General features: G+C 40.7%; 1 protein-coding gene across 9 annotated transcripts in view; it reads right to left on the bottom strand.

Moving 5' to 3' along the window:
- Window positions 1-12,982, bottom strand: part of farp2 (FERM, RhoGEF and pleckstrin domain protein 2) — a 63,217-nt gene that overhangs the window by 13,745 nt on the left and 36,490 nt on the right. For all 9 annotated transcript variants that reach the window (XM_069197613.1, XM_015361147.2, XM_015361141.2 and 6 more), the window contains 5 exons: window positions 4,043-4,224; window positions 2,633-2,722; window positions 2,390-2,523; window positions 1,827-1,908; window positions 343-580 (listed from right to left, as the gene is read on the bottom strand). In XM_069197613.1, coding sequence (XP_069053714.1) covers window positions 343-580; window positions 1,827-1,908; window positions 2,390-2,523; window positions 2,633-2,722; window positions 4,043-4,224 — 726 coding nt within the window. The remainder of the gene's footprint in view (window positions 1-342; window positions 581-1,826; window positions 1,909-2,389; window positions 2,524-2,632; window positions 2,723-4,042; window positions 4,225-12,982) is intronic.

The raw sequence follows: 12,982 nt of genomic DNA, 5'->3' as shown, positions 1-12,982 counted from the left end.
ACAGTGATGTCTCTCTACGGGTCTCCTCAAGGCCTCGCAAAGCAACTCATGCTAAACAGGACCTGAACTAGCCAATGAGAGTCCAATCAGAAAGAGGAGACAAAGGAAGAAAACTGGTGAGGTTTCTAGGGTGGTTTAGTGTGGGTCACAGCAGAACAGTGTCATTTCTGGAGGCCTGGGATCCAGGGGGGTTTCACAAATAATCCATATATCAAGGCTTGGGAGAAAGGATATGTCTGATTTAATAGAGCACATAGTTCAAAACAGATTATTAAAAGGAGGAGAGAACACAAATCCTCTGGCCCAAGAGGGGCGGAGCTGGGTGCACAGAGGCCGTCTTACCCTTGCAGTCTTTGTAGTCCCTGTGCTCGGGAGAGTAGTGCTTGCACAGCCTCTCCAGAATGAGCTTGTAGTGCATGAGGCGCTGGATGGGCTTGAGCAGGAAGGTGTTGAGGGGTAAGTAGCACACCTTCTGCAGCTCGAATTCCTTGTACACCGTCTCCAGCTTCTTCAAACGCTTGGTGGCCTTCTCCAGCTCCGTCAGGACTTCGTCGTGCTTCTGCAGGTAGCTGGTGAATTCCTGAACAGCGTGGCACACACAGACACCCCAGAGAACAGCGTCAAGCGCCGCAGCCAGCCCCAGCACTGTGGTCCTCGTTCTGTGACATGCCACACTCCAGCATCACCACGTCCACTGTAGCACCACGCAAACCGCTATATTCACATTTTGTATTGAACACGGGGTCCCCATAATATATCTGGGATAGGGACCACAAAGCTCATGATGCATTGTGAATTGACGTATAAAGGGGAATTGTTCCCCATAAGAATAATGTAAATATGGAGGGTTTGGGATTAAGTCACTTTGCCCAGCAACTTAAAGCAGGCTTTTTCCTAAAGAATTGACTGAATAGTCGGGTGAGGCACCATAAATTAGACGGGGTGTGTGTATTTCACTTGTAGGTGCCAAATACAGTAAGACAGACCCATTATAAGTCCAGGATATGTTCCTAAATAATGAACCTTAAATCGAAATGCCTTGAGGGACAATATCCATAACAAATAATGTAAATAGCTTGAGATGCATTCCCAACATACAGTTTCGACCCCAGTATATATATTTAATAAACACACAAGCTCCTAAAAAAACAAATGGAAATCAACGGTCACTAACTCTTCTCAAATTCTGGTCTCACTGAAACCAACAAAGTCATTCACTGCTTCAGGTAACATTGTTTTACCACACACTGTTCATGCACTTAAAGTCAGTGATGAAACCTTAACCAGTTATACACTGGACGGTGGAAAGAACTGATCATTAATGATGGGGCATAATGATTCAGAATCATGTTCTGTCTAGTCTAACAGCACAGTCTACAAGAAGAAGAATTTTTAGAGCTTGATTTTGCTCTTCGCCATATCTCATCTACACTTAACTACCACAACAAAACCACAAACCACCAACGTTTCTAGTTTTTGGGGTCTTGAAAAACCCTGGATTTGGCGTCGAGTTCTCCAATTTAATCAATGACATTAGGTGTGAAACGGGAGTAAAGAGAGGTGACTCACAGCTGGGACCACCTGTATTTGGTAACAGCCTTTGCAAAGAAAGAGAATCCACGGTGGTGCAAACTTTCATCCTTTAAAAAAACAATTCGATAGGTCTTTAAATGTACAGGAGCTGCACCGGCTGCTGTGGTTTACTCTGCAGGTCTGATGAATGAAATAAACTCACACCCGGGTGATAAAGAGGTCATGATTGTCGTGCAAACCACGTGCCAGGAGTGCACACTCAGCCCCACCACACGGCACACTAAGAACCTCACCTTTAGTGCACACATGTTCCTCAGCATGACGTCCCCAATCCTCTGGTAGTCCCCTTTCACATGGGCATTGGAGCGTCCCTCCCTGGAAACCCAGGAAAGAGAACACTAAAAACACACCGCACGGCTTCACCTTTGGTTAGAGGTACTGGGCGAGAGCATGTGATTCATGAAACGCAATTCTTACATATTCTAACTGGTGTGTTCTTGTCTTTGGTTGTTGAAAAGTATGCATTTAGTTAACCTCAGAATGCTCATCAGATTTGGTCTTATCTGTAGATACACACACAAAAAGTTAAAATGTCACTTCTGATATTTGGTCTGAATTCATTCCCAAAAGTACTTTTCTTACTACACAGTCTTAGACTGCATTAGGGAAACAGTATAGCAGATTTCTCCAGATCGGGCAGAAAAAGAAACGTGTGATGTGCACACTATCTGAAGCCCCAGGGGTCACTGTTGAGTCATGTTTTCAAACAGTGCCTCAACAAGACACCGCAGTTCAGACGGTTTCCTTCTCAGATGTCTGGGATTTTACAGCACTACAGGAAGGAGGGGACACTCACCAGAGAGCCAGCCTCTGGTCAATCTCCTTCAGGAATCCTCGATGGAACTCGTAAACGGGGTCAATGTTGGAGAACAGCAGGGTCATCAGACCTTCGGGCATGGCATTCTCCTTTATCACAGCGCTGCGAAACCACTGCAGAGCACAGATAGCTTATTACACACTAGGCAGAGGCACAATCTCACTCCAGGCAGTAAAACAATGGAAACCTCCTGTATTAACTGTGTCAACAGAAGGTACTTACCACCGTTATAACCTCCAGGTCCTTCAGGTAGGTGCGCTCTGTGGTGAGAATCTCTTTGGCAATAAAGTAAGCCTTGTCAGCCGGATACCTCTGAAAGAAACATAAGCAATAAGCATAAGAAAATGCCTTTAACTCCCTTTGAGACTATTTTTGAAGAGTATTTTATGTGTGAGGGAGAGAAGGGCAAGAAACAGTATCTTCTGAAATTCTGAAATGTGAACAAAAGCCACAACACCTGGAAAACAAAAGCCCTCAGAGAACACAGCACAAACTGAAAACAATTATCAAAGAGAAACAAATTTGCACCGTGGCAAATGTTATTTTGAGATGGAATTATTAATAGTGAATATTAATTCACTAAAGTATTAATTTAAGTTTAACTTTTTTAATGTTGTGCAATATAACAAACAATAAATCGGTTTAAAAATCTATTCAAACACCTCACTGTTTAAGGATTTTTTATGAATGTTGACCAAGTATTTGTTCATCGAGAACTGCTATTAAAACAGCAAGTTTTTGGACCACCATTGATGCATCTTGTGTAATATAGAAACCCCCCCCCCCCCCCAAAATTGACAAAAGTATGACTACAAGGTTCCTTGACAGTTGAGCTTAAATGATCTCTTATTGCACAAACCACATGGTAGTGCTACAACTCCTCCCTGCTGAGAAGAGAAGCAGTTCTGTACATATGCTCACAGTCAAAGCAGGAGACTGGCAGACAGGGTTAATGAGTTTCACACTGGTCTGTAAACACACACGCTGAACCGCGACAAGAGACATCAGCAGCTGTGATGAACATACATCGCAACATTTCCACGTGTGGGGAACAAATTTTTGGAGAAATTACTAGCCGTCTGTAAAATATTAAATTAACTTTTTTTCCTCATGTAGTTTTAAACTCCCCCAAAGAAAGGCAAAAAAATCCATGAAAGGAGGGAAAAAGGATTGGTGTGAAGGTTTTACAGGTGGTGTGTGCACCAGTAAAAAAAAAAAAAAAAAGTGAGTAATACCCCGTTGGGGACAGCAATCTGATCAAAGAAAGGCCTGTGTGTGTAGTTGGGCATCAAAAACTGAGAAGAAGTCTGTAGATTAGCTTTAAAAAAAGTCTGAATACACAGAAGAGTTTGAGAACTTGAGTAGTAAAGAAGCAGCTCAGTTTTGGTTCAAGATGAAGACTTTTTCAACAACTGCATTAGAACAGAGGCAGGGGGTCTGGTCCAGTTTTTCCAAGTGCAAGATTAGCAGGACAGATGTCGCTCCAGTGGTCCAGTGCTTATGTTTTAAAAGGGTAGAAACTACGGTTCTGGTGATTACCGATCTTCAGGAGCACAATCGAGGACAGAGAAGCGATTGCACACCAGAAGAGGGGGTGATATGCAGGCCAAGGATGGGGTGTGGATGTTGTACCTTCCTTCTGCCCTCCTCCTCTTCCTCCAGCCTGGCATTGCCCCCCTCACTCAGGACGGGGCTCTGCAGGGGTGAGGGGGCCTGACCGGGGAGGCTCAGCGTGGACATCTGGAAGGAGGGTGAGAGGCTGAGGGGGCTCTTGATGGCATAGGGCGAGAGCTGTGGACTGTCCATGGACATCCCTGCAGAAGAAAAGGGCAGTTTAGCAAGTACACCCATTCTTCCACACTTGCAGCTCAATGGGCACACTTGTACCCGTTACTTCATTTCTCGATTATTCCTTTCTGATGTAGGCGGAAGGCATTCAATAATTTATACTCTAGGACAAATGTCACGAACAAACCACGCCTTATCTCTGCAACTTATGGTGAAGAGTACGGTTTTCATGCTAACGAATCTTCCTAGCTTCTCTCCTTCAATCATTGACAGAAAGCAGGGAGCAAAACTGTGGTCTACAACAATCTAATTGTAAAGTTGAAAAGGACAATTTGCAATGGGCTTAACATTCATGATAACTCAAAAAAAGATTTTTTGTTACAAAGTCACAAAAAAAAATCTTTGAACACTCCAGTAAAATGCATCAATGTATTGTTAACTGTGGAAATAAAATACTCTCCTACAGAATTTCAAAATTTAGCTTCAGAAAGTATGCTATGAATTAAAAAACAATAAGAAAAACAGGAACCCAGAACTCAAGACGCATGGAAGTTGAATTAGGCAGCCAGTATTATTCTTGTAGCAACACGCCCAGTTCCACTTAAAAAGTATGGCTTTTCGTCCTTATTATTCGAAGAGGTTTCTGTTTAAAAATAAATATATATATATTTTCTCTACCATTCCTGAACATTTACTGTTTGTTTTAACAGTTAACAAGACCACCGTGATAGCACTGGGAAACAGACAAGATCTGACACCAGGGACTTACATCACCAAGAATGATATTTTTGGTAAATTATTAAAATGTCTCACAAGCAGTCCTAGGAACTTGTAACTAAATTCAATGGCTAACAGTAGTTTAAATGCCACCATTGCATTTCAAAACACTTATCAAACGTTTCGTGCACGTTTGATCAACACAAAACCCCTTCTCAATATCCAAAGGCAAATGTAAGGCCTGAAGAGAACATAATTTAAAAAAACAACAACTTGGAATTACTTCAGTGTATAAAAAGTCTATATACGTGCTTCCAAAAATGGACAGTACATCTATAAACTCAATCAACCTAAGAAAGGCACAAAAACAACAGGACACTGGCTGGTTAACCAGACCTTTGTTCTTCACAAAAGCAAAATCAATCACTTTAAAATCTGCCACCTTCCACCGAAACAATTACATACATGTAACTTCTGAATCTTTGAAGCAATTATTAACTATTAGGCAGTTAACTGAGAAAGTGTCTGGAGGGAGCATAAGATAAAAAAGGACATTATGATGACTTCGAAAGCTGTAGAAGCTACATCCTGTCCTCCAATAAGACTAATTAGCGGTTTAAAAACAGAAAAAAAAAATGAAAATAAAAAAGGAAGCAGAGGCCACTCCGTGACCCGGAACTAATTCCTTATAGTTGTTTATCAGGAATGTTCTTGGCCTCTCTACTGAAAAGTGGTTTACAATTTAACAGAATAGCTCTGCAAGGGAGCAGCTAACACACACAGGATGCAAAGGTGGAAAACGCACAGTTTCTGTGGAGAATGGGAGTGGAATGCATTGGCCCAAGGCCTAAATAAACAGTGTTCAGCTGGAATGGGACTGTGGAATTTGGCACCACAGCAAAGGCGCTCCTAGACACTGCAGAAAGGGATTCCAGCACAGTGGCTCCCTTCCATGGATCGAGACTGTCCCATCAACTGTAAATCCCAAAATATACATACCGCTCAATCAAGCGATGCTTTTATCTGCTGGACAGTGACGTGAAAGTTCAGCTCTCGGACAAAAGAGATTTATCTTACCGTCTGATATGTTAAGAGTGAACTGGCTGCAGGAGCTCTTAACTCTGACTACAGTAGTGACTAAATATGTGGCAAGTACATGTGATGTCATGTTCAGACGCCTAAGAGGAGAAAGAACTCGTTTATATAATTTTCTTGTGTACAAAGAGCCAAAGGCTTTTCAACACAAACAGCGTGCTCTACCACACTCTTCATGAGTGCCCTGAAACAAATCAGTGCAACAGCTGAGCTGGATAAGGGTGTCACATTTATGGGAAAAAATCGCAAAGAACTGAATTAAATGGAGGAAAAAAAGATCTCTTCCTATTTAATTTAGAGTATCCAACTGAAACCACTTAACCACCAAAGCCAGCATGTAACCAAAGGCGATAACAGCAGCACTTAAATCAGATCCTCTTCCCTTTGACCGAGCCTAACCAGTAGATTTTACTGATCCCCGACTGTTGAGCCTGCTCTCAATCCACCTCCTTCTAGTTGCTCTACCTGTTGTATTTTCAGGCTTCCAGGACATGACTATGTGAATCTATTTCTGTACATATTTTATGATGTCATGTTTTTTACTCCTTGCTGGGTCATAGCTGATTTGGCATAACCGAGACCTCCATCCTGGAGGTGGTGCAGCCTTCGTACCTGCCTTCATTCCGGGAGAACGCCCTTAGGTTTGAGTCACTTCTCCAACACGCACGCACGCACGCACGCACACACACAATCTGACCCCAAGTTAGATCCAGCCTGATTTCCAGGTTGTCGTCATCAGATAGGAACACTCGGCTCATGACCACGGATCAGTCTGTATTACAGCATGGGTGTGCAGTTGGGACCTTGGCTTCCAGACCCTTTGTGTTAAGGGCTAACTGAACCAATCAAATACATTTCATAACAGATAAGACATTAAATATGCCCTTTCATGAAAATGAAGAGGGATGTAGCACCAATGAATGAAGGAGGTCCAAATATTTTAAAAGTTTTCTATAATGCACTCAGGAAGTCTGAGGTATTTAAATGAATTCCATAGACATTTCTTTAATAGAGCTCCATTAAACTTAAACTATTTAAATACAACATTCCCCTGTGGTAGAGAATTTAATATTCCTTCAAACTACTTCTACATGAAATTAATCCATAAGTTTCAAATGAGATAGAACATTCATCGGCATCAGAGAATTGGTTTTTCAAAAGGCAGAGAAGGATAAATATGGCAGGTGAAATAAGAAACCTTTAAAAAATGCTCGTATCCTCCAAGTTAATATTAGCTGTTATGTTCTTCCTCTTGCAGTGAAAGCCCATTTTCCCCAAAATGCTAATAAATAAATTTAAAACAAGGTTTTCAAAGGTACCCAAAATTTGATCTTTTTTATTTTGACAATTACAATGTACACTTTGCTTTACACCTGTACCATACAATATTTATAAAAGGCAAGTACCTCTAATTTGCTTTTTTTAGGATTTAAATTACTCGATACATTACCACAGATTTGCCAATACTTAACATTTTCTAGCACAATGTTGGCTAAATGTGCACTGCGCATGGACTGAGATCAAACTACAAGCAAGAACCAAAGCAAGGTCTGTCACAAGGCAAACGTCAGAGGAAAGAGAAAATAAGTCTTAATCAACTGTCACCCAAGGTTTTGTTTTTAAACCAAAATAAAAGGGGATCCCATTATAATTTTTTTAAAAATAAGAAGTAATGTCTAAGCAGTGGAATGCCTTTTGTTTTCAGCAATAAAGTAGCAACCACAAACGTCAGCACAAGCATACACTGAGAGACAAACCTGCCACTGTAGTGTGGAAGTCTCAGAGTGGTGTAATGAACCTGAGCACAGGATGCAAGAGTGATCAAATCCAAAGATGTTCCCATTGCTAGGGATCTGCATCTCTTTAAGAGTTCTTCAGAGCCAAAGCTCCTGGTTTACATTCCAGCCCGAGATCTGAATTATTTCATTGTATCAATTGGTATCTTAACTGGGAGGAGTTCGTGATTCCTGGATTTCTCTTCACTGACCGTTTAGCGCTACTTAAGACCTGCAGGGCAGTGGCTTTCCTTTACAAGAGCATCAAATCCTTGCCTGAGACTCCTTCTGCAGTTCAAGCACCTGGGTGATAATGCCGAGACATTTGTTCTCCTCCAAGACGGTCTGCTACCTGTTTTGCTACATACATGAATACACAGTTCCCTGACATCTCAAATAAACAGCAGCAAGAATCTACCTAAAACAGTGAGCTACACAGGGAAAGATCACTATGGAACAGTTATAGTATGGTATGGAATAGTCATCGGATCTGTAATCCAATGAACTATTCTGAGATTCTCTTAAAGGACAAGAAAATGGCCCTAAAAGCACTCTGTGTTGGGCCAACGTGCTGACAAAAAGAGGAGGGCAATCCTTTTCTAGGAGCATTGGTGATTGGTGAGCTTGGGCAGGAGATTGAGATTTCCAGATACATTCCTAAAAAGCATTTTTTCTCTACAGTAAAGAGGAAAGGCTTCACATTTAATTAGCATACCTAACTGTCTTGCTTTTATAGCTCTCCACAGAAATTATACGCACATTTGCTTACAGTTGGGTAGCCCTTTTGTTTGGTGTGCAAATATGCAGAGCTAGACTATTTATACCTCCCTGTAAAAACTAACTTCCTTTCCAGAATGCATCATGACCACCTTGCTTTGATCTTCGCATGTACAAGGCACTTGAAAGTCAGACTAAGCATGATCTCCAGTTGTAGTATCATGAAAGCAATGCAGTAACCCCTTTCAGATGTGTAACACTGACACCAGATACTGTAAATTCAGTATAAACAGTGAAAAACATTTAATTTAAAAGGTTTTAATAGACACTAGTGGGATATATACTCTCCAGAATCTGTGCTCGCAGTCAGCGAGGTTTAAAAATCATTCAAATATCACAACACATTCAATAAAGCTTACAGTTAAAACATACCAGCTCTCTTATTTGGAGAATGGATCTCCTAAATAAATTCAAACAGTTGCTGAACCATAAATTCTTCCTATTCTTACTCTTTCCCCTTGAGATTACTTTCCTTCATTAGCTGAAAAACGGGACACTAGAGAAAAGTGGAAACTGTCTTTTGCCAGTGATGCGAAAGCAGTGGGAAAAAACTACTGTAATATTGTTGATTTTTGAGTGTCATAAAATGTAAGTTGAGGATGAATGAAGTGATGCATTGTGTAAATTGAAGAATGCAACCTTAACAACTGGTAAAATTTCTATAATTGTTTTAATAGTGTAATCTGTTATCAAGAAATACAAAAAAAATCACGAAATCTGTGTCTCAAGATATGTCTTATTTGAAGCTTCAAAAGACAAGTGATGCCATTTCCAAATGTTTCTTCCGTGGTAACAGGGAAGACAGCCATGTATCTGGAATGAGAAATTTAAACACCCAAAAGATCCCAGATTATGCCCTCAGCCTCAGAACACCCATCATATCAACTGTTCTGGGTGGGAAAGACTGTGAAAACTAGTGAGTACATTTAGATTTTTTTGTATCGGCTGTTTGGGAGGAAGACACTTTCCATTTGGGAAGTAGGTCAGCATACAAACTGAAGACTTTTAAACTTTTCTACTGATCTAAAAACACCAGTGTGAATGAGAGAACACCTTCCAGTCACAGGCACATGTGGTTTTTCTTACCTTCAAAATCTTTTCAAAACTGCTTTGACCAAATCTCACACAGCTATCCTTCAGCTTGTAGACGCCACCCCCAATAGGAAGACATCAAACTCCTCTTAACAGCCAGAGCCCAGGGGTGCCCACAGTGGCAGCACCTGACTGCTGCAGTCCCCTTCAATATCGCCGGGAGGTGTGAACCAGGGCAATCTCATCCTCCTACTGCACAAACTGAAAGGTGATCTGCATTGCTTTACACCACACAGAGACAAGGACTGGAAACAGCTTCCACATTCTGCTCCTCGACACTTGAATCTGAAAGGCAGGCGACCAGTTGCTCCTTCTGTTTTCTGTAGACACTGCACTGCATGGTCTCCTCTCAATGTGGGGTGCTCCCGGAGCAAAGATGGGGAGACGGCGGGCGTGGTTCCCCTTGTGGTGAGAGTAGAGAGACTCCGCAAACCAGCCCCCCCTCCCCCACCTGCCCACCATCTTCCAGGGAGCTTTTTTTATTTCTCAAAATGACAATAATGAGAATGACCGACTTGGATCTAAACAAAAAAATAAATTTCACAAGAGGTAAAATCTTAAATATTTTCTTCATTATCTTGAGGGTTAACCTTTAATATAGATTTTTTTTATTAGTCCCTCCACGTAACATTCATATCAATAAGCAAAAAAAAATTCAAAACAAAAATTACCGCATACAAAATGTTTTATGGAAAATAAAATATATGAATACACCTCTAGTGATTATATAGAAGAAAGAAAGAAGAAAGAGAACAGAATTCAGGCACTGAGAAGGGTGCAGCTCTGTGACAGAGCAACAGGTGAAGGGCTGCATGATGAAGAAACAGCACATGCCACCCAGCCTCTAAGGAACCAGAGCAATCTGAATGAAGCTGGTCCTAAAAGCATTGGCTGAGGAGATGCAAAGGAGAAAACTGTTCCAAAATACAAAAATACATGTGTATTTTTACTGGATAAACAACCTGTAGCATGCCAGCCAGGAAGTGTTTTTAAGAATGTTGCTCTCTTTCACATCTGGCACTATTTAAGTGGATCTAGTTGGTCCAACAACCTCTCTCCTGCACAAACAGAGGTAAGAAGCTGGTTTCTTAAGATCAGTGGTTTAGGATCTTTTTTTCCTGGCACGGAAAGATGGGCAAAGAACAGCAGCAGTACAGGGACAAAAAAAAACAACCCAGAAGTGCAAAACAGTGCAAAGGCCACAGAATGTTAATGGCTTTGTGCTTGGCACAACCCCAAGGCCAGATCTAGTTGGACTGAAACTCTCAAATAGAGCGCAGTTTTGTTAAAAGGTATTTCCATCACAGGAAGGAGAGAAGTCTTACTAAAAGTCCCCCACCTCAAATACTACCTCAGGCATGGCAGTTGTTAGCACAAGACAGCTTCATGCTGTACTGTATCAAAGATACACACAAGGCCTGCAAACAGAACATCTATAAGGATGGAAACTGCAATGCCACTGCAAAGCAGGAGGATTTCTCCTTCTAGAACCTCTCTCAACTCACTGACAACTTCTTTCATACCAATGTCACATGAACCTCTTCGCTCTCCTAAATCTGTGGTATAGCTGACACTAACTCAGCTTACAATCGTACTAAAAATCGTTTCGTTACAAGACTAGAAGAAAGTGCAGTTTAAGAGCCACTGCTGCAGCATTACGCCCACAAGTGCTAAAGAAATGGCTTCCACCCCAAAGAAAATGAAAATGTAGTCAAAAGGGGTATTGAACATTCAAACGTTTTATAAAGCCCCTCTTTCAGACAAGAACAAAGAAGTAAATATCTCTCTACATTAGAAAGAATCCACTGGAGGGAGAAATGACGAGCTTTCACAGGAGTCAAACATTCATTCCAAAGACAAATTGCAGTTCTTACAGGCTCTGAATACTAAAGGAGTGGTGGAATCATAAAAAAGGCTGATGACTGAATTCCTAACTATATGCTCTAAGAAAAATACAAAGCAACAAAAGATAGATGCAAACTCTTACAATAATTTCACAGCAAACTTCTTTCACATCAACATGAAAGTGCAATTTGATACAGGATGTAGCGATTAGTTTTGAATCTCACAGAGATGATGGCCATAGTCATGAGCGTTACCATCCCTGTCTTGGCTTTTCAGATGTTTTCCTGTACTAGTTGGTTTCTACAGAGCTGAAAGTGGTCCAAATGCATCTTAAGCTAAAAAGACTAAATATATTACACAATTCTGGAATGTCACAGTTTTTAACGAACTGTTCTTTTCACTTCTACAGAGAAGAATTTCTTACTTAAAAAAAAGTCTTTATGGCCCAAAGAAAACTGGATCAGGCAAGTAGCAAGTATGGAAAAGTAACAAGTTACACATTTTAACAGAACTACTCGGGTCCTAACCTGCTACTGAATATGGAATTAAAGTGCAAGTTACAAGGTGATTGTGAATCATCTTAACTGCCTTCATGTTCAAACTGAACCTCTAACCTAAGCTCATGATATTCCTGCTTGTGAGCACAATTACCCATATTTATCACCAGCTGTCACCAACGTTAACGGAGGCCTTCCATTTGAAATCTCACCATACTTCCTGCCAATGTGAGTGAATGTTGGTCAAATGTACTCAATGGACTTCTTGCTATATGCGATTGCTATGTTGATTATAACCTTGTTTTCCTTTTTCTGCTTCTTTTATGGTTTTACTACATTACTCCACCCTTGTGGTAATTTCCTCTACATTTAAATCCACTCTGAAATACAGTATCTAAAGCATCATTTACTATAGTTTGACTATAAAATTCAAGTTTAGCCGAGTTCCCTCCACAGGCACATTTTTCAAGGTTTAAGATATATCATTTTCCACGGTTGTCCAATGCTCTGTGTCTCTGCTGACAGGAGAATAAAAATATTTATCTGTATACTGTTATTCCTCTCATTCCTCATGCCTTTTCAGTATCAAATAATAAGCAGCAAGCCCTTCATTTTAAATGTCTGTGTATCAGAAATTCAGTTTAAAACAAGCCTCCTTCTAAAGCAGACTGCTGAAAGAAATAAGTCATGCTTCATTAAAAATAAGCTTTTTATAGCCGGCATCATACAACCTCTGAGGCTACGCAAGATGTTATAACATTTATAACCCTTTATGGCTATTATTCTAAAAGATATTAAGAGATTCACAAGGCTACACATTATAGTGCATTTGGTTCAGAGCAGTGGTTTGGATTAGAATTAGGCTGCTTATAAAAATGTGCACAAGTTTCTTTCAGAAGAGGTCTGAATGTTACTTAATGTTTACAGCCTCTAACAAAGTTAAATTGGCTACATTTGGTTTAACGTAAACAAAGGGATTCTGAAAC

This window comes from Lepisosteus oculatus, chromosome 13 (assembly GCF_040954835.1).
Source record: "Lepisosteus oculatus isolate fLepOcu1 chromosome 13, fLepOcu1.hap2, whole genome shotgun sequence".
Lineage (NCBI taxonomy): Eukaryota > Metazoa > Chordata > Actinopteri > Semionotiformes > Lepisosteidae > Lepisosteus > Lepisosteus oculatus.
This window is presented reverse-complemented; position numbering and strand designations above follow the sequence as displayed.